The 17,956-nt window shown below is 53.5% G+C and overlaps 1 protein-coding gene across 1 annotated transcript in view; it reads left to right on the top strand.

The window, feature by feature from the left end:
- LOC101422746 (disks large homolog 5-like) overlaps window positions 1-17,956 on the top strand; it is a 205,174-nt gene that overhangs the window by 113,796 nt on the left and 73,422 nt on the right. The window contains 2 exon segments of the mRNA XM_071215912.1: window positions 7,044-7,307; window positions 9,470-9,538. Of these exon segments, the coding sequence (XP_071072013.1) occupies window positions 9,496-9,538 (43 nt within the window). The 5' untranslated portion in view covers window positions 7,044-7,307; window positions 9,470-9,495.

Here is a 17,956-nt window from a genome sequence, read left to right as displayed (position 1 = left end):
GAGTCCTGGGGGCAGTGTCCTGTCCAGAGCACGGGCACTTCTTCTGGTGCCTCCGGCTCCTTGCCTGAGGCCACGTGCACATGGCTGTGAGGACTGGGTGAGAAAGCAGATGCAGGGCCTGGTACGATGCCAAGCTCATGGCGGGCACCCGTGTTTGTTCTGATGGAATGGTGGAATTGGGAGCTCAAGAGGGGAGAAGGGGGATGGCTGGGAATTGGTAATGGCCGGCAGAATGGTGGCAGGGGTGCAGGGGCCCCCTTTCCCTAAAGGAGAAGAAAGCAGAGGCACAGGGCTGCATTCAGATGTCGAGAGGCTGGTGTGTAGTGGGGGGGACACCCATTTGTAGGAGAGCCATCAGGTCCTGGGGGTGGGGTAATAGGAGGCACCTCAGGGGTGCAAGCAGCTTGAGCCATAAAGCTGCCCCATCTTCCAGGGAAGGCTGGTGGTCATCTGCCAAGACTAGCTAGTAGCAGCCCACAGTCTACACTGCAGAGGCGAGGCCGTGCCCTGCCATACCTAGGTGGCCAGGAGAGCCAGGTTACCGGGGAGAGGCAGGCTTTATGGCCCTCTTGCCTCGTGCCCAATCTAAGGCTCTGCCTGTCTCTCCTTGTTGAGGCATAACTGAGTCCCCAGAGCCCACCGCTCTCCTTCCTTTTGTACAGATGAGGAAACGGCCAGAATGCTGAAGCACCTTACCCCAGTCGCACAGCTGGAAGGTGGCAAGTTTGAGCTGGGCCGTCTGGCCCCGGAGCCTGTGCCTGTGCCCGAGGTGGTTGGTGCACTCTGTGGGGGACGCAGGGTGGTGCAGTGTGCGAGGGAGGCAGCTGCCTCTTCTGTGTCTTGCTGAGAAGGGGACATGGAGCACTGCTGGGGCGCTGGAGCTGGAGGGAGCTGGTGCTGCGCCTTTCCAGGAGCTGCTTCCTGCCCGTCGTGTCCTCTCGTGCTCTCAGAGGTTTATTCCAGGACAGAGGCAGTGGCTGCTCAGGCTCCCTGCGCCCTCTCGGTTGTGTCCTCGTGCCGGGGACACTCGCTGTGTGGAGCAGGCAGGGCAGAGGGGAGCTTGCTGCTGCTGCTGCAGACGCTGCTGCCGGCACCTCTGCGCCCACCTCTGGGGTGCAGGTCAGGCTGGGCCGCGTCCGTTGATCGTGACCGTGTGCCCTGATGATCCTTGCATGGTGGTGGGGGCTCCTGGAGCTGGTCCCAGTCCATCCTCCACCCTCCGGGGTGTGTGCTGCAGCCCAGCTCCCCAGACCCTGCTGAGGGCCCTCCTGCTGGGCCTCCTGGGTGGCACACTGTCTCACTGGCTGGCCAGATGACAGCAGGAAGCAGGACTTGTGTTCGGTGATGGAGAGGCAGGATGGAGAGGTGTTCTCACCTCAGGCCCTGGGGCCAATTGAAGGTCTTGGCAACCTCCCCATCTCCCCCCTGCCAGTTCCCTTCTCCCTCTCCTGCCTCCATCCCGAGGCTCTAAAAAGGAGAGGAACAAAGGAAGGTGACTTTCATCAGACATAGGCCTTTCCAAAAACCTCCAGGAACCTTTGCTTAGCTGACGAGGGAAAGCAAGCTTCCTGACTGCTATTTTTTTTCTTCCAAAATTCAAGACTTCCATCTTTCCTTCTTCATATGCCAGGGAAAAAAAGAAACAAAGGTTAGTGAGAGAAGGCCTTTATTTTAATAGTGTCGAATGATTACTTATGCTGTGTATGCTTTGCTTTCCCTCTGTTTTCTTATCTTTGCCTTCTGAGCAGGTAAGGGGGCAAAACTGACAGCTGAGAGTTTCTTAGAATCTGCTCGTTCAGCCTGTTACTTTATAGGTGGTCCCCAGGGTTCTGGGAGAAGGGTTTAAACTGTGAACTTGAGCCCAGCAGGCGTGCTTCCTGGTTGTGCTGCCCCCTACAGATTTTCCGTGCACGCTCCCAGTTACCTGGGAAATGGATACTCCCATTCACCCTTGAAAGACAGACTCCTGTCCTTACAATGACTCGAAAAGGGGGAAATGAGCATCGTTACTCTGGTACGTTAGCAGTTTGATTATTTTTTCTTTAAAGATTTATTTTATTTATTTATTTCTCTACCTGTCCCCTACCCCCAGTGGTTTGTACGTCACTGTCTGCTCTCTGTGTCTGCTTTCTGTGTCTGCTCTCTGTGTCTGTTCGTTGTGTGCTCATGTTCTTTGTAGGAGGCACCAGGAAATGAACCCAGGACCTCCCTTTTGGGAGGGAGGTGCCCAATCGGTTGAACCATGTCTTCTCCCTGATTATTCTTGTTTTAAAACTTTGTCAAGGACACTGCAGCTGCATCTCAGCTGGGGAAAACCAATTTTAGGTCTTTAACTTATGAACCTGATACTTTGAAGGGTGCCCATTTGGGTGAATGCGACAGCTTGCTCGGTCGGTAGAGGTGGGGTCTGGCTGCGGACGAGGGGTCGGTCCAGCTCTGGATGAGGGTCGGTCCTGCTTGGGACGAGGGGTCGGTCTGGCAGCAGACGAGGGATCGGTCTCACAGGGGTTGCGCGGTTCGGCTGACGGGGTCACCCAGCGAAGCCGGCGACGAAGGGGTCGCCCCGAGAAGCAGGCAATGAAGGGGTCGCCCAGAGGAGAAGCAAGCGACGAACTGGGGACAAGGGAGGCCAGGCCCTTGTCGGGGGCTCTCAGGACTGGAGGGCGCACGGCAGAAGAACTACCGCGGAGACAAGGTAAACACGCAAGTCCACTTTACTGAGGGAGAGGCAACAGTTTTATAGGGGCTGGGGAAGGCTGATTGGTCGGAGCCACGCCCTGTTCTGATTGGTTGCCGTCGAAAGGTCAGTGGGCGGTACTGGATGGGGGAGGGGTGGTGGTTAGGGATTGGCTGTCGCTGTTGCTGGGGGAAGGGGCAGGGTTTAGGGATTGGTGGCTGCTGTTGCTTGGGTGGAGGGCAGACTTGAGTTTCCCGCCCACGCCTGGCTGTTGCTGCTGTCAGGGGAAGGGAAAAGGGCAGACTGGAATTTTCCACCCTGCGCCTGCGCAGGGAGAAAGAAGAAGAAGGGTGCCACCCCACAGGCATCGTGTGGCACCATCCGGGAGGAGGGGAGGCCACGGAAGCATGGCTGCCGAGAAGGGGAGACCCGAGGGCACTCTGTGCCCATGCCAAGCTTCCTTCAGAGGTGGCGGTGGGCCCGACCAACCACCCTATTATGGGCCAGTGGAATTAGGCCTACCGCGGCCGCTCCCCTCGCCAGGCCAGCAAACCACACTTCAGCCCGAGGGGTGACCGCAGGTGAATCTGTGTCTGACCCAGAGGTAGCCGTGGTCCTCTGTCACCCACTTCTTCGGGGCATGTCAGGAGAACAGCGTCCCCCCTCCCCGCAAGGTGGGCACGTGCATGTGCAGTGCAGCCGCTCGCTGGGCCTCGGCCCCCGTCCCTCGGTCCCCTGTCCCTCGGTCACCTCTCCTGAATGCTGGGGGCTGGCAGCCTTCAAGTCTGGGTCTCGAGGCCCGCAGCCTTAGACTGAGCTGTTACAGTGCGGGAGTCTGAGGCCCCCAGGGGAGCTGCAGGGCCCTGGGCACAGGCCTGCAGGGAGGCTTCTTAGCAGCTGAAGGCACCCTCCCAGCACCTCGGGGACCTCAGAAGCAGAAAGGGGGCTCTGCACTGGGTGATGAGCAGACAGCTCCCCCTCCCACTGCCTTATCTCTGCAGCTCGGAGTTGAGTGATTCTCCAGTGAGGGCTGACCCCCCTCCCCTTTTCAGTCTCGTTTCTTGCTCAGCTCAGAATGCCTTAGAGGGGGGAGGAGGGTGGGGAGGCAACAAGGACCCCCGCCCCTGGAGCATCTATTCTGGGCAGCCCTGGGCCTGGAGGCTTCTCACTTGCACAGGGTGTAGGTTCTGCTGCTTGTCTGGCTTCAAGCTGATCTGGATTCTCTTGTACTTATCCAAGTCCACCAGCCCCCAGGGACAACTCACTCCAGACCCCTTCCTCCAGGAAGTCCTCCCTGACTGCATTTGCATTTCTAGAGCCAGGCAGAAGTACTGTATACAGGGGCTAAGAGCACAGGCACTGGGGCCAGATTGCCTGGCTTTGTTTCCTTGTTGTCCCCTTATTAGCTGTACCATGACCCTTATTAAGCAAGTGGCTCCGTTTTTCTAACCCTTAGTTTCCCCCTTTGTAAAATGATGATAATGATAACCACAGGATTGTTAGGGGAATTAAATGAGACAGTGCATGTGACGTGCTCAGCTCAGTCCTGGCACTTAGTGGTCTCCTTTGAAGATAAAAACAGGAGCATACCCTGGGACTGCTGTCCATGCCAGGTGCTGTGTCAGGCACTTTTTATTTATTAACTCAGATGACCTCACAACATCTCCATGAGATAAGTCCTGCTATGATCCCATTTTACAGATAAGCAAACGGAGGGCACAGAGAGGCTAAGTCACTTACCTAAGGGCACACAGCTGGTAAGTGGCAGAGTAGAGAGGTGACCTCAGGCAGGCTGGCTCTGGCATCCATGTTCTCATCACGGCAGTGTGCTGCCTCGGTTTACAGACCCAGAGAGGGGCAGGTATTTCCACAGAGTCTCACAGCAGGCGAGTAGCCCCCAAGGCTCTTGGCCCCGGGCTTGTCTTCTACTGAAACCTAGCCCGGTGCCTCGCAGGGCTCAGGGCGTGTGTCGGGATCCTGACTGACACCCATGAGTGTGGGGTGGTGGGTCCCTCAGGGTGTCACCTGGAGGTGGGCACAGGGGGGGCCTGGTAGTGCGCGGGCAGCACCCCCTGCTCTGCCTTCAGGGACCCCAGAGCCCCCGGGAGCACTGCTTCCCCTGTCCCGAGGTGCTGGGGAGGGGGACGGACTGGGCGGGGTCCCGCGGCCAGTGAGCCTGTCCTTGGAAGGCTGGGGAAGGCAGAACGGGGAGAGCTCCGCCTGGTGTTCAAGGCTGAGGCGGACGAGTCCCGGGTGAAGGGCTTCATTGCCGGGTGGAAGAAGAGTGTGTCGTGGTCGTCGTGGTGTGTCGTCCGTCCCCCCCCACCTTTGCAAGCTCCAGGTGAATGAAGGGCTGCATAGAGGGTGCCCCCAACTCTCTTGGGCCCTGCAGGCTCGGGCCCTAGGGCTGGGGCATTCTCTTTTTTCGCTCCGATGATTTTACTGGAAGTGCTTTTGAAGTGGTCCCTGTGACCCGAGGGCCTGAGTCACAGAGTAAAAAGAATTCACAGAGGCCAGGCCCGGCCTTGGGAAGGATGCAGACCTTGGGAAGGATGCAGACGCTGCCCAGGGGCCAGGCCTGTCGTCCCAGGGGTCCCCGGACCCAGCCGGGCTCCCCCCAGGGCTCTGCCACCATTCGCACTGGCACCCCATCTGCCCGTCTCCCCCAAGTGCGAGGGCCCCTGTCCAGACCACATCTCCTGGGAGCCTGTTAGAAGTGCAGACCCTCAGGCCCCACCCCCATTGGAGTGGGAAACTGTCCTTTGACGAGGTCCTGGGATAATTCCTCTGATGGCACACCTGCAGATCTATCACTCTGACCCACTGAAGCGTGGCCTCAGCCTTTCCTTTTCTGGAAATGCTTCCAGATCGCTCTCATCCGACTGATTTCTCTGGGTCCCCTGGGGACTTCTGCACAGGCTTGGGCTTGGGGCGCTGCAGGAGCCTCTGAGCCTCCTGAACCCGTCCGGGCTCTGTGGGGGGCATGGGGGACGGGAGGGGGCTGCTTCTGCTCCCTGGGTAGCCCGGGCCTCTCCGTGCACTGGGGAGTGCTCATCATGTCCCGTTTTCCCTGTGGCCCACGTCTGGAGCTGCCTCAGGTTACAGGGTGGGTTGGGGTGGAGCTTGGACTGGGCAGTGGCAGACCCTGAGGGCCACTGGGCAGGGAAGTGTGGGGGTGGACGGGACTCGCATCGGCCTCCGGATTTGATTGTGAAATTTCCGGGACACCAGCCTGGAAGGACGCGGTGTGACTCCAGGAGGGTCTATCTTTGCCTGTTCCTGACAGCCCTGACCACACAGGCTTTTAAGACAACAATAGGGGCAGAGACAAGGCGTGACCAAGACAACAGCGTCTTCAGGCTCCCCCTCCCCCATGATGTCCGAGGCGCTGGGAACATTGTAAAATCTGGGCTCTTTCCAATTACAATCGCTCCTGCCCCCCGTCCCTGGCTCCTAGGAGCCCTGGCAGCTGACTTGGGGGGGGGGGAGGTGATGCCCAGAGATGCAGAGAAAGATGTCACCCTGCCCCGGGTCAGGACTGGGGGACCGGGCAGAGGGACAGAACGTGTCGGGGTTGGCCGGGGGACTCCCCCCACCAAGGGAGGTGGCGCCTGCCACATTAATTAACAGTGGAAATGCACCATGGGGGGGTGAACAGGGGGGCACCTGAGTGGAAGGTGGGGCGCCGTTGATGCCAACCTTGAAAATGAGTGGAGAGCAGGCCGCAGCGTCGCAAGGAGGATTGGGCGTAGCAGAGGCCTCCGAGCAGAATGTTTGCGCCCATCTGTGCCGGCTTTTCTTAGGAGGCGTTTTACCAAAAAAAAAAAAAAAGCCACCCAGCTAGCCTCCCCCCTTACTCCCATTAAAAGAAAAAACTGGGGAGCAGATGTGGCTCAGTGGTTGAGTGCCTGCTTCCCATGCAGGAGTTCCAAGGTTCAATCCCCAGTACCGCTTAAGAAATAAAAATTTAAAAATGGCGATTGAGTTTAGGAGATAGACCTTGTGTTGGGTTCTTGATCTTGAAAGATACCAGTGGATTTGCCTAACGTGAAATTTGACTTGGTTTCACAGATCTGTAAGCAACAATTAATATTTATGGAATGGGAAGAGAGAGACTTTGGAAAAAATCATGTTGCGCATTGTTTTGCTGAGACCAAAATGTGGAGGTGTGAATGGGCAGGAAAGCTGTAGCGGGTGGGTTGACTTTAAATATGGGAGGCTGAGCCTTGAATATGGTTTTGTTTTGTTTTTTGAGGTCCTGGGGCTAGGGACTGAACCCAGGACCTCGTCTGTGGGAAGAGAGTGCTCAGCCACCGAGCCACATCCCATCCCCTGAGTTGGTTCTTTGTTTGCTTGCTGTTTTTAGGAGACACTGGAAGCGAACCCGGGACCGCCCATGTGGAAGCAGGTGCTCGGCTGCTCGAGCCACGTCGGCTCCCCTCATTCAGTTTTCAGTGAGATCGTAGAAGTTCGGGATGGATCAGGGTTTTCTGGGTCCATCTCCCTTTGGAGCTGGACACATCCTGGTGATAACCACAAGCCCAGTGAGCGCCGGGCCTGCTGCGAACACGGGCGCCCGAGGGGATTTCACCCCAAGAAACTGGAGGCCCCTGGAGCAGCAAGTGTGTGGGTGCGTGTCCTAGCTTGTGGAGAGCTGCAGCTTCCTCCAGCATCAACCTCTGTTCCCAGTTCTGTTGCCGAAGGCCATATAGGACGCATTTAATCACTTCGGACAGTCCTGTTTGGATTAGAACACCTCCCTGTTCCCTTCCATCCAGTCTAAACACCCTCAGGTTCTTCAGAGCTTCAACCCAGAAAGTGTGCTAAAGAGGCTGCCCGTCATTCCTGGCCACTGTCCTTGTTCTCCACATTGCCAAATCCTTCTTTTCCCTTGCTTTCTCTTTTTCCCTCCCCTTTCATCTCTTTTTCTGATGGGCACACGTGCCCACTCACCTGCACACCTTTATGTTCAGATGCCCCCTCCCACTCGGCTTACATGCATGGTCTTTCCATCCCCCCCTTGGGGTCTCCTGCCCCCTGTACAAGTCTTTGAGTCCCCCTGGCTATTTCTGCCCCATCTCCTCAGCATCTTCCTCCCCTTCTGAGAATGTCCAGGTGTAGGGTGGCTAGTCCAGAGTGGAGGTGGAAGAGAATCCCTTAAATCTGGCCTCCACGTTTCTGTTCCTGAGCCCAAGAACTTACTCCTTCTTGGCAGCTTTTTGTTACCAAGGCCCTAAGGCTTGTTCAAAGACTCCACTGCAAAAAGCCACCTCTGGCTTGCCCTCCCAGTGCCATGGTGCACAACTCTTCACTGCATAGTTCTTTTGATTCCAAGTATAAAACACTGCATTCCTCTCATCAGCCTATTTTATTTGATCCATAATCTCTGCATGTTGTGCTCCACCCCCAACTCCCAGTTAAGAATTGGAGTTGATTTTCCCTCCCTCTTAATATTCTGTCACTGGCAGTCTTTTTTTTTTAAGATTTATTTTTATTTATTTCTCTCCCCCTCCCCCCCAATCTGCTCTCTGTGTCCATTCACTGTGTGTTCTTCTGTGTCTCTTTTTGTTGTGTCATCTTGTTGCATCAGCTCTCTGTGTGCGTGGCACCAGTTCTGGGCAGGCTGCGCTTTTCTCATGTGGGGTGACTTTCCTTGAAGGGCGCACTCCTTGTGTGTGGGGCTCCCCTATGGCATGGCACTCCTTGTGCACATCAGCACTGTGCACGGTCCAGCTCACCACACAGGTCAAGAGGCCCTGGGTTTGAACCCTGGACCTCCCATATGGTAGGCGGACGCTCTATCAGTTGAGCGAAATCTGCTTCCCTCATTTGTAGTCTTGATAAGCAAAGCACACCATTTGTTTCTAAAATCATTAATAATTAGAGTCCCAGAAAACTGAAGTGACTTGCTGGGCCTGACTTAGCTTCTTTAGGTAGACTTGAGTTGTGGGTTCAGAAATGGGGATTCCAGATCCAAGGTTTGTTTTTCCCCCAGATGCCAGGAGGACAACATCCTGGCTTTGAAAATATCTGAATTCAAATTAATTGTGTCCAAAGATCAGGAGTTAACATTGTCAACCAAGACTTAAAAAAAGGAAAAAGGAAAGCCTGTGTTACTCCCTGGCTTTGGTGATGGTGCAATTGCTCATAAGTTTATGAGTAATGTTTAATCAGGAAGAAGACACTGACTAAATTATTAAGGACAGCTAGGACATAGCAGAACAAATAGTTCGGTTGATGCTTAATTGATGCCCTGCTGCCTCTGCCAGAATCACGTTGATAACAATCCATAGGAAATCCCTGGGGCCTGTTGTACCCTGGCTAAGCCTTTCCCCAGATGTCCCAGCAGGAAGCCAGTGCAGTGACTCCCAGTTGCCACTCTGCCCCTTGAGCTGCTCCCCTGAGCCAGAATGTTGCAGAGAGGTGCAGTGGAGGGCTAGGTGGACTGCCCTTTCTCTGCCCAGCTCTTTATTTTTATTTTCTTTTAAGATTTATTTTACTTATGTATTTCTCCCCTCCCCCCAACCCCATCGTTTGCACTTGTTGTCTGCTCTGTGTCTTCTTTAGGAGGCACTGGGAACTGAACCCGGGACTTCCCATGTGGTAGGCGGGCACCCAGCCTCTTGAGCCACACCCACTTCCCCCTGCCTGGCTCTTGGTTCCTGAGTTCTAGTCCCGGCGTTAGTCATTATGGCCCGGTGTTGACTGAGGCCCAGTTGGTCTGGCAGCTGTCTGGGTGAGGTGAGCAGCAACTCCGGGGTTGGTAACCATCTGTCTTCCTTCTGCCCCCAGGCTCCACCTACAGCGTCCTGTCCATCATGCCTTCAGACTCTGAGAGCAGCAGCTCCCTCAGCAGTGTGGGTGAGTACCCCGCCGGGAGGTGGCCAGGTGGGTGGGGTCTGGGTGTGGGCTAGAGCCCCCGGCTCCTGGGCTGGATTCTGGCCCTCACTTGTCACATCCCTCAGGGCTATCCTCTCCCATCATTTCCATTCTCTTCCTCCCATCAGCACTTAGTCCTCTTTATTTTTTAAATCTTTTCTTTTTTAAAGATACATAGATCACACAAAATGTTAAATTAAAAAATGTAAGAGGTTCCCATATTACCCACCCCCCCCCGCCACTACTCCCACATCAGAACCTCTCCCATTAGCACGGCACCTTCTCTGCACTTGGTGATTACATTTTGGAGCCCTGCTACACCGCATGGACTTCAGTTTACATTGCAGTTCACACACTCCCAGTCCTCCCAGTGGTTATGGCAGGATATATAATGTCCTGCATCTGTCCCTGCCATATCATGGAGAAGGGCAGGACTCTGGTTCAGGTATTAGAAAGGAGGGGGGTGCAGGGGGAGGTACATGTGTTGCCATTACCTCCCCCCCACCCCATCAGGATGTCGATGCTCTCAGGGAGCCTGTTCCCCTCGGCAACCACTATCCGTGAGACTGTTTGCCTTTTGAGACTCCACTGTAAGCAGTAACAGCCTCCTGGACAGCATGTGACCTTGGGGCCAGGGACAGCCATCCGTGCTGAACTGGATGTGTCTTTCTGATCCTGGGTTTCAGAGACCCCTAAGGTGAGGTCGGCCGTGCTCTCGCATCACTACCGACACACCGGCAGAAAGGCAGTGTCTCTTTTCTCGTCTTTCACCACCTCTGCAATCGGGTCCCTGGGTGACATCCTCTAGCACCTCCAGTGTGGGTTCTGTGGCTCCAGTCTGCTGGGTGCTGCCTCAGTGGTGAGTGCTGGAGTTGTGGAGCCAGAAGGGCTTGCAGAGGTCATCTGGTCCAATTATTTCTTTCCTCCCTATATCGACAGAGGTGGAAGTTGACATCCAGGGCAGGGAAGCCTCATGCCTGAGATTCCAGAATTAGCCATAGGCAGAGCTTTCATAGGTGAATCTGACCCCTATTTACTGAAGACCTCCCGTGAGCCAGAGTAGGCTCTGGAGTTTGGTGGGGAATGGGAAGGACTGGTCCCTCATTGCACACATAGATCTTGGGGTGCATGGGGGAGATGGTTAATTAGTGATTACAGTAAGTGGGGCCATTGTGGTGAGGGGAAGAGAGGACAAACAGGGTGCTCTCATCCTGTTGAGCAGCCAGGGGCCTGTTCTCGGCCGTGGCATGCTCGTTTTTGTTGCTCTGCCTGCTTTGGACGTCTTTAGACTCATCGAGTGAATGTGGGGTTGTTGGCATTTTGAACATGGGACTGCCCCTTGAGGAAGGGCATGGGGGTGGGGCATCAGGGTCAACAGAGGGTAAGGTGGGGGCTTCTAGAAAATTGAACTGGGTAAACCCTCAATGCACCCCTCTTGCCTCACCTCTGCTCGGCTCCCTGTGGTTTTTTTTTTTTTAACCTAATCAATTTTATTGATATATATTAATAAAGCATACAGTTTATCCAAAGTGTACCATCAGCAGTATTTAGTATAATCACATAGTTGTGCACTCATCACTTCAATCATCATTAGAGCATTTTCATTTTTTCAATAATAATAATAATAAACAAAAAAACCTGTGAATTTATGGTGCCTCATTTCTCCCTTGGGAATGAGTAACAATGATCTGACAAATTCATTCCCCTCGACATTTAAGGTTTAAAGTATTACCTTTCCTAGGAGCCTTTGAAATTTAAAAAAGGCTTCCAGACAGAGGAATTGCTTAACCCGTAGCAATTATTATTAACGGGGGAATTTGAGGCATGGGTGGGAAGATGTTTTCTGTGTGGCTGGCCCTTTGCGTGCCCTGGGAGAGGCCTCGTGTGGGCAGTCCGCTGGCCGGTGTTATCCCGTGTGATGCCGGCTCCACGCCTGGGGTGGAGGGGTCAGCGATGCCACCGGCCACAGGCAGGCAGGGTGCAACCCTCTGACGGACCCTCTGGAGCAGGGGCAGCTTCCCCGCCTGTGCCCAGGCCTTTAACGCAGAAAGCACTCGTCACCCCTTCCAGCCAGAACAAACACTCCTAGGTTCCCAGGGAGCCACGTTTTGGTTTCCTCGCCCTTCTCTTTTCCATTGCCCTTGTCCTCTGGGTGTGCAGCAACATCTTTCCACAGGCTGCCTTAAAGGCGCTCTCGGCTGTATTGGCCAGGAAGCCCGTGGCTGCAACAGGGACACACACACGCCCTAAACGAGAGAGGTGCAGCCCCGAGGTTGGCCCGCTGTGGCACATGGCTCTCTTGGCTGTGCTCTCTTCTTCGTGGGAGCATCACGCTGATGGCAGGGTGTCTGTGGCAGCAGCTCCAGCATCCTGTTCAGAGCTGAAAGACGTGGCTATTCAAATTTAAATTGATTAAAATGAAATCACTTCTCCCAGCCACATTTCCAGTGTTCAGTATCCACCTGTGGCTAGTGGCGACTGTCTTAGCAGGGACATAGACTACCTTCCCCAGCACAGACGGTCCCTAGGAAGAAGACGGCTGTGTCCTCTTGGGTCTCCTTCCCCAGAAGGCCCGTTGCACAGATGTGCCTCTCTTCCCACTGTGCCCAAGCCGGTGGCTCACAGAGTGTGGCCCCTGGACCATGCAGGCGCTCGTGAGAAAACCAGCTCTTCAGCTTCACCCCACACCTGCTGGGTTGGAAACTCAGGGTGGGGCCTGGCCGGGGCTGCTCTCGGAGCCCTCCACGTGATGCCGAGGCTCACTCTGGCCTCACCCAGCCCTGGCAAGGCCCCGGATGCTGGCGGTGGGCTTGGGGCAGGATGGGTGATGGGCTCTAGCACCTCCTGGGGAATTCCTCCTGGCTCAGCCCACCTCGGTGAGAGGAGACAGCTCTTCCCTTGCCAGCCTTTGGGAGCTCGCCACCGCCCTTGGCAGGAGGGCATGGAGCATTTAGATGGAGCCTGGTTGTTTCCATGTGCTTGGTCTCTGTGCAAATAAAGGCAGGAGCAAGTTTCTAAAATAAGACCACCTCTACTTTCCCACTTTCATCTCTCTCAAAAGAACATTTGGGAAAAGTCTGGCAGGTTATACTCGGCACAGGAGAGTATTGGTAGGGGGAGCCTGGGGTGTAGCGTTTCCCCCCATAACTCACACCTGGTAAGTCCACCTGCTTGGCGTTAGGTCATCAGGTACTCTCTCCTGCTTCGCTTCTCCACGTGGACTCCACTACCGACTCCTCACACCTTTGCTAACAGCCTGGGAGATTGCAGTGTCTCCCTGCTGAGGTCTTTTCAGACATTCTTCCGCTCAGCACATGGCTTCTCCCATGCCATCTGGCCCATTATTGTAGCCTGGCTCCAACCCTGCCGTGTGGGTAGCTGGTGCAGTCTGCCCAGGGAATGCACGCTCGTTTCAGGCAATTGGTATTTCTTTCTCCCTATTCATCCTGACCTAATTTTCTGAGTTGCCTTTCATTTCTCTTCTTTGATGACCGGGGAGGTTTTAAGAAGAGACATTCTTGGGCAGCATTTGTAAAGCACGCCTTAAATTCCATGCAAATGGAGGTAATGGGAGAGATGTTTTATTAAACAGAGATCTCCTGGCTGGTTGGCAAGAGAAGGAGCAGAGGATTGCCCTCGTGTCCCTGTGGAGATTCCTTGAAAGTGTGGCTTCTGGTTGGTAGGGGAAGGTAGCGATAAATCGTCAGGGGGCAGGGGCTGCTCTCTGGCTCTTTGTGCCCTCTTGCCCTTCCTTCCCCCTTCTGGAAAGCCTGCTTTTTCTTCATTCCTTAGCATGGTCCCTATTCTTCACATCCAGCCAGGGAGGCAGAGAGATAAGTGGCCATTCTGCCCTGTGTAAAACAGAAGGAAATAGCCCAGGGGGTGGAGTTGTTAGTTCTGAATCAGAGACCTTTGTGGAGGAGCTGGCACTTGAGTTGGGCCTTTCAGGGATGGTGCTCTAGACGAGGGAGTGATGGGGAAGCAATAGGCCACTGCTGCAGAAGCAGACCCTGAAGCAAGGATTCTAGAACAAGTACTGTGTCTGGAAGGAGCACTGGGAGCTAGGCACAGCTGCAGCTGCTGTGTTGGAATTGTCACCTCCTTCGTCTTGGCCCCTGTTTTTCTGAGTCCCAGGAGGAAGCTGAGCTAGAGTTGTGTACTGGCAAAGGAGGAAGCCCCCTTCCATTTCTGTAGTTGGGGGGTCGGAGGATAGCCCTGCATTTTGTCCCTGGGGTTTCCTTCAGGTGTGGCTACTGGACAGCTGGTAAAACAAGGGAAAGCAAAGCCCACACTGGCTGTTAAATGCACCCTGGCTGCAGACGCGGTTCCAAAATTTAGCGGGCATCAGAAGCCAGACTCCCTGGAGGGCTTGCCAGCCCCCCCGCCCCGCCCCCACCACCAGGCTGTGCCCCAGGGTTTCGGGCTCAGTAGGTCCAAGGGAGGTCCTGGAAGTTCTCCGAGTGGAGCTGACCTTGCTGCAGGAATCGGCCCTAGGCCTCGGGTGGTGCTGGCTCTCCCGGCTGCAGGTGAGGGTGGGTTGGCTCGGCTCCGTGGTGCCTCTGATGGCCAGTTGTGGGGCTGTTTTGCTTCTCCCTGATAGCCAGTGCCTGGCGGAGGCCCAGAAGCTTCCCCTGCACCAGCCTGAGCGCCTGTGCCAGTGTTCTCCCCAGTTCCTGGCACCACAGGCCCATAGGGTTCTGAAGCAAAGTTGGGACCTGCCCAGCTGTCAGTAAGACCAAGGAGGCTGGAGAGTGGTGACCAGGGGACCGAGGACAGAGAGCCCAAGCCTGGGCCTTGGCATCGGTGGGGAGCTGCATTGCAGGGTGGCCAGAGGAGAGGTCCAGTGATGGGCACAGGGCCTCTGCTCCTCCGCCCCTGGTCCACAGTCCAGGGCCTGTGCCGGCTTCCAGCACCCCTTTTCAGGCCTCTGCAGTCCAAGCCCCTACCTTCTGAATCCTGTCATGGACATTCCAAGGAAAATTAAAATCTGCCTTCTTGAGTGGGTTCCTGACTTAGGAAGAGGAAGGGTTTAAATGAGGGACAGGTGACAGTTTTACATTTGAATCCAAAAGAAGAGCTGCACCAGGATCCTGCAAAGGAGCTGTGGGAAAGGCATTGGAGGTTTTGTTGACGGTTGACTTGGTGTTCATTTTTATTTTGCTGTGCTTTTTGTTTAATGGTTACTGTAACTGCATTCACTGGCAGAGGGAGGGTGACAAGCCTCAGCTCTTCACCAGTCACCCCACTCCTGGAATGATGGCTTCAGTCCAGGGCACCACACTGTCTTACTTTTAATTAAAAAAAAAATCAGGTTTATTGAGGTATCATTGAATACAGTAAAATTTACCCTTTTAAAAAATAAATTTCAGTGAGTTTTGACAGATGCACAGTTGTGTAACCACCGACATAATTAAGATACAAAACTCTCCTATCAACTGAAAACTTCCCTCCTGCAGCTTTGTAGTCAGCGCTTCCCTCCACCCAGTTCCTTTAGTTTCCCATCCCTATAGTTGTTGCCGTTTCCAGAATGTCATAATGGTATTACATAGTACACAGCTGTTGGAGTCTGGCTTCTTGCACTTACCATAATGCATTCGAGTTTCACCCATACTGCTGTGCATACTAGTAATTCATTCCTTTTTTATTGCTGAGTAGAAGTCCATTGTATGGATATAGCACAGTTGTTTGTCCATACACTGCTGCTATCACCAGAGGCAGACTGGTTTTGTTTGTTTGTCTGTTTGTTTGTTTTTGAGGTATTGGGGTCGGGGATTGAACCCAAGGCCTCCTATGTGGGAAGCCGGCACTCAACTACTGAGCCACGTTGGCTCCTCTGAGTTGGTTTTTGTTTTGTTGTTTGTTTGCTTTGCTTGTTGTTTGTTTGTGCGTGTCCCCCCCCCTGTTGTTGTTTGTGCTCGCTGTCTGTTCTCTGTGTCCATCCACTGTGTGTTCTTCCATGTCTGCTTTTCTTCTCCTCTTTCTCTTTTGGAGGTACCAGGATCCAATCCTGGGACCTCCCCTGTGGGAGAGAGGCATTCAGTTGCTTGCGCCACCTCATCTTCCTGGTCTGCTGTGTCTCGGTCTTTCCTCTGAGTCTCCCTTTTTTTGTTGTTATATCATCTTGCAGCGCCAGCTCTCCACAGTGTGGGCCATCAGCTCTCCGTGTCCATGGTGTGGGCCAGCTCGTCTTCACCAGGAGGCCCTGGGAATCGAATCCAGGACCTCCCATATGGTAGACAAGAGCCCAGTCGCTTAAGCCACATCTGTTTCCCTTGTTTTTTGTTTTTTTTTTAAGATTTATTTTTTATTTATTTAATTCCCCTCCCCTCCCCTCCCCTCCCCTCCCCCAGTTGTGTGTTTTCTGTGTCTTTTTGCTGCATCTTGTTTCTTTGTCCGCTTCTGTTGTCATCAGCAGCACGGGAAGTGTGGGTGGTGCCATTCCTGGGCAGGCTGCTCCCTCCTTCGCGCTGGGCGGCTCTCCTTACAGGGTGCACTCCTTGCGAATGGGGCTCCCCTATGCGGGGGACACCCCTGTGTAGCACGGCACTCCTTGCATGCATCAGCACTGCTCATGGGCCAGCTCCACACGGGTCAAGGAGGCCCGGGGCTTGAACCGAGGACCTCCCATGTGGTAGACGGATGCCCTAACCACTGGGCCAAAGTCCGTTTCCCTCCCTTGTTTTTTGTTCCCCTTCCCCCCCAGGAGGCACTGGGAACTGAACCCTAGACCTCCCATGTGGGAGGTGGGTGCTCAACTGCTTAAGCCACATTTGCTCCCCCCAGGCTGGGTTTTTGTTGTTATTGTTGTTTTTAAAGATTTATTTATTTATTTACCCCCCTTCCCCTCTTCCTGCCCTGCTGTTTTTGCTGTCTGTGTTGTCTTCTCATTTTCTCTCCTAGGATTCACTGAGATTCAATCCTGGAGACCTCTGATGGGGAGAGAGGTTCCCTGTCAATTGTGCCACCTCAGTTCCTGGTTTCTGCTGCGTTTCACCTTGACTCTCTTCTTGTCTCTCTTTTGATGTATCATCATCTTGCTGCGTGACTCACTTGCCGGGCACTGGCTCACCACACAGGCACTTGTGTGGGCATGGCTTGCTATGCAGGCACACTTTCTCATCTTCTTTTTCCCCAGGAGGCCCCAGGGATCAAACCCAGGTCCTCCCATGTGGTAGGTGGAAGCTGTATCAGTTGAGCCACATCCACTTCCCACCCAGGCTGGTTTTTGTGAGAACATAAACTTTCATTTCTCTCATGTAAATTACCCAGAAGTGGGATTGCTGTTTGCTGTAGTAAGTGCGTGTTTAACTTTATGAGCTCTTGCTAAACTGCTTTCAAAAGTGGTTGTGTCATCTTGTTTTCTCACCAACAATGAGCTTATAAAGTTAAACACGCAATTTTACTACTTTTTCCACTTTTGCTGGCATTTCGTGTTGTCACTTCTTTATTTTACCCATTTTGATAAGAGTGCCTGGTATAGGATCATGATCGTTGTCTTCAAAAGGACAATAGGTCTGCTCTGTAGACGAGGCATTGTGATGTACCTTGTGACCCTCGGGTAGAACTAGGGTGGGTCAGTACAGAGAATCGTTTTATGGGGAGTGTTATGGATTGAACTGTGTCCCCCAAATAGACTCATTTGAGTCTTACCCAGATCTTGTGAATGTAAACTTATTTGTAAGTAAGATCTTTGAAGATGTTATTTAAGATGAGGCCAAACAGGATCAGAGCGGGTCGTAATCCACAGACAGGAAACACGTGGAGAGAAGACAGCTGTGTGACGAAGGTGGTGATTTGAGTTTTACCACAAGCCACAGAGCATCATGCAGTACGGCCACCACCAGAGCCCTGCGGAGCTCAGAGGACGCCTGGCCCTGCGGCACCTTGATCTCAGACTTGTAGCCTTTAGAAACGAGAACTTTCTGTTGTTTAAGCCATGTGGTTTGTGGGAAGTACTTATGAAAGCCCTAGAAAACTAAGACAGGGAGAGAGAAAATGGACTTTGCTGTCATAGTAAGTCCCTCATTCTGGAGGTCGGTCTTTTTTTTTTTTTTTAAATAAATTTCTTTTAGTTAGAGAAGTTGTAGGTTTTACAAAAAAATCATGCAGAAAATTGGGTTCCTGTAGACACCTTCCCCCACCATTATTAACACTTTGCATTAGCGTTTTCCAAGGGTCTCAGTGGCCACATGGGGGACGATGCGAAGACTGTGCCGATTTCAAAATGTCTTTGAACTCTGAAATGGAAGTAAAAAGCCAAAAGCCTTTTTTTTTTTTTTAATTTGAATGGGAATGGAGAGGGTTTTTGGCAACACTTGCTGTTATTTTGGAACTTCCTGGCTTGCCTCATTTTTTTTTTTTCTCTTTGTAAAACCTTTATTAGTATCTGATTGGTTTACA

Source organism: Dasypus novemcinctus, chromosome 6 (genome assembly GCF_030445035.2).
Source record: "Dasypus novemcinctus isolate mDasNov1 chromosome 6, mDasNov1.1.hap2, whole genome shotgun sequence".
Classification (NCBI taxonomy): Eukaryota; Metazoa; Chordata; class Mammalia; order Cingulata; family Dasypodidae; genus Dasypus; species Dasypus novemcinctus.
Note: the sequence above shows the minus strand (reverse complement) of the source record. Positions and strands in the feature narration are given on the sequence as shown.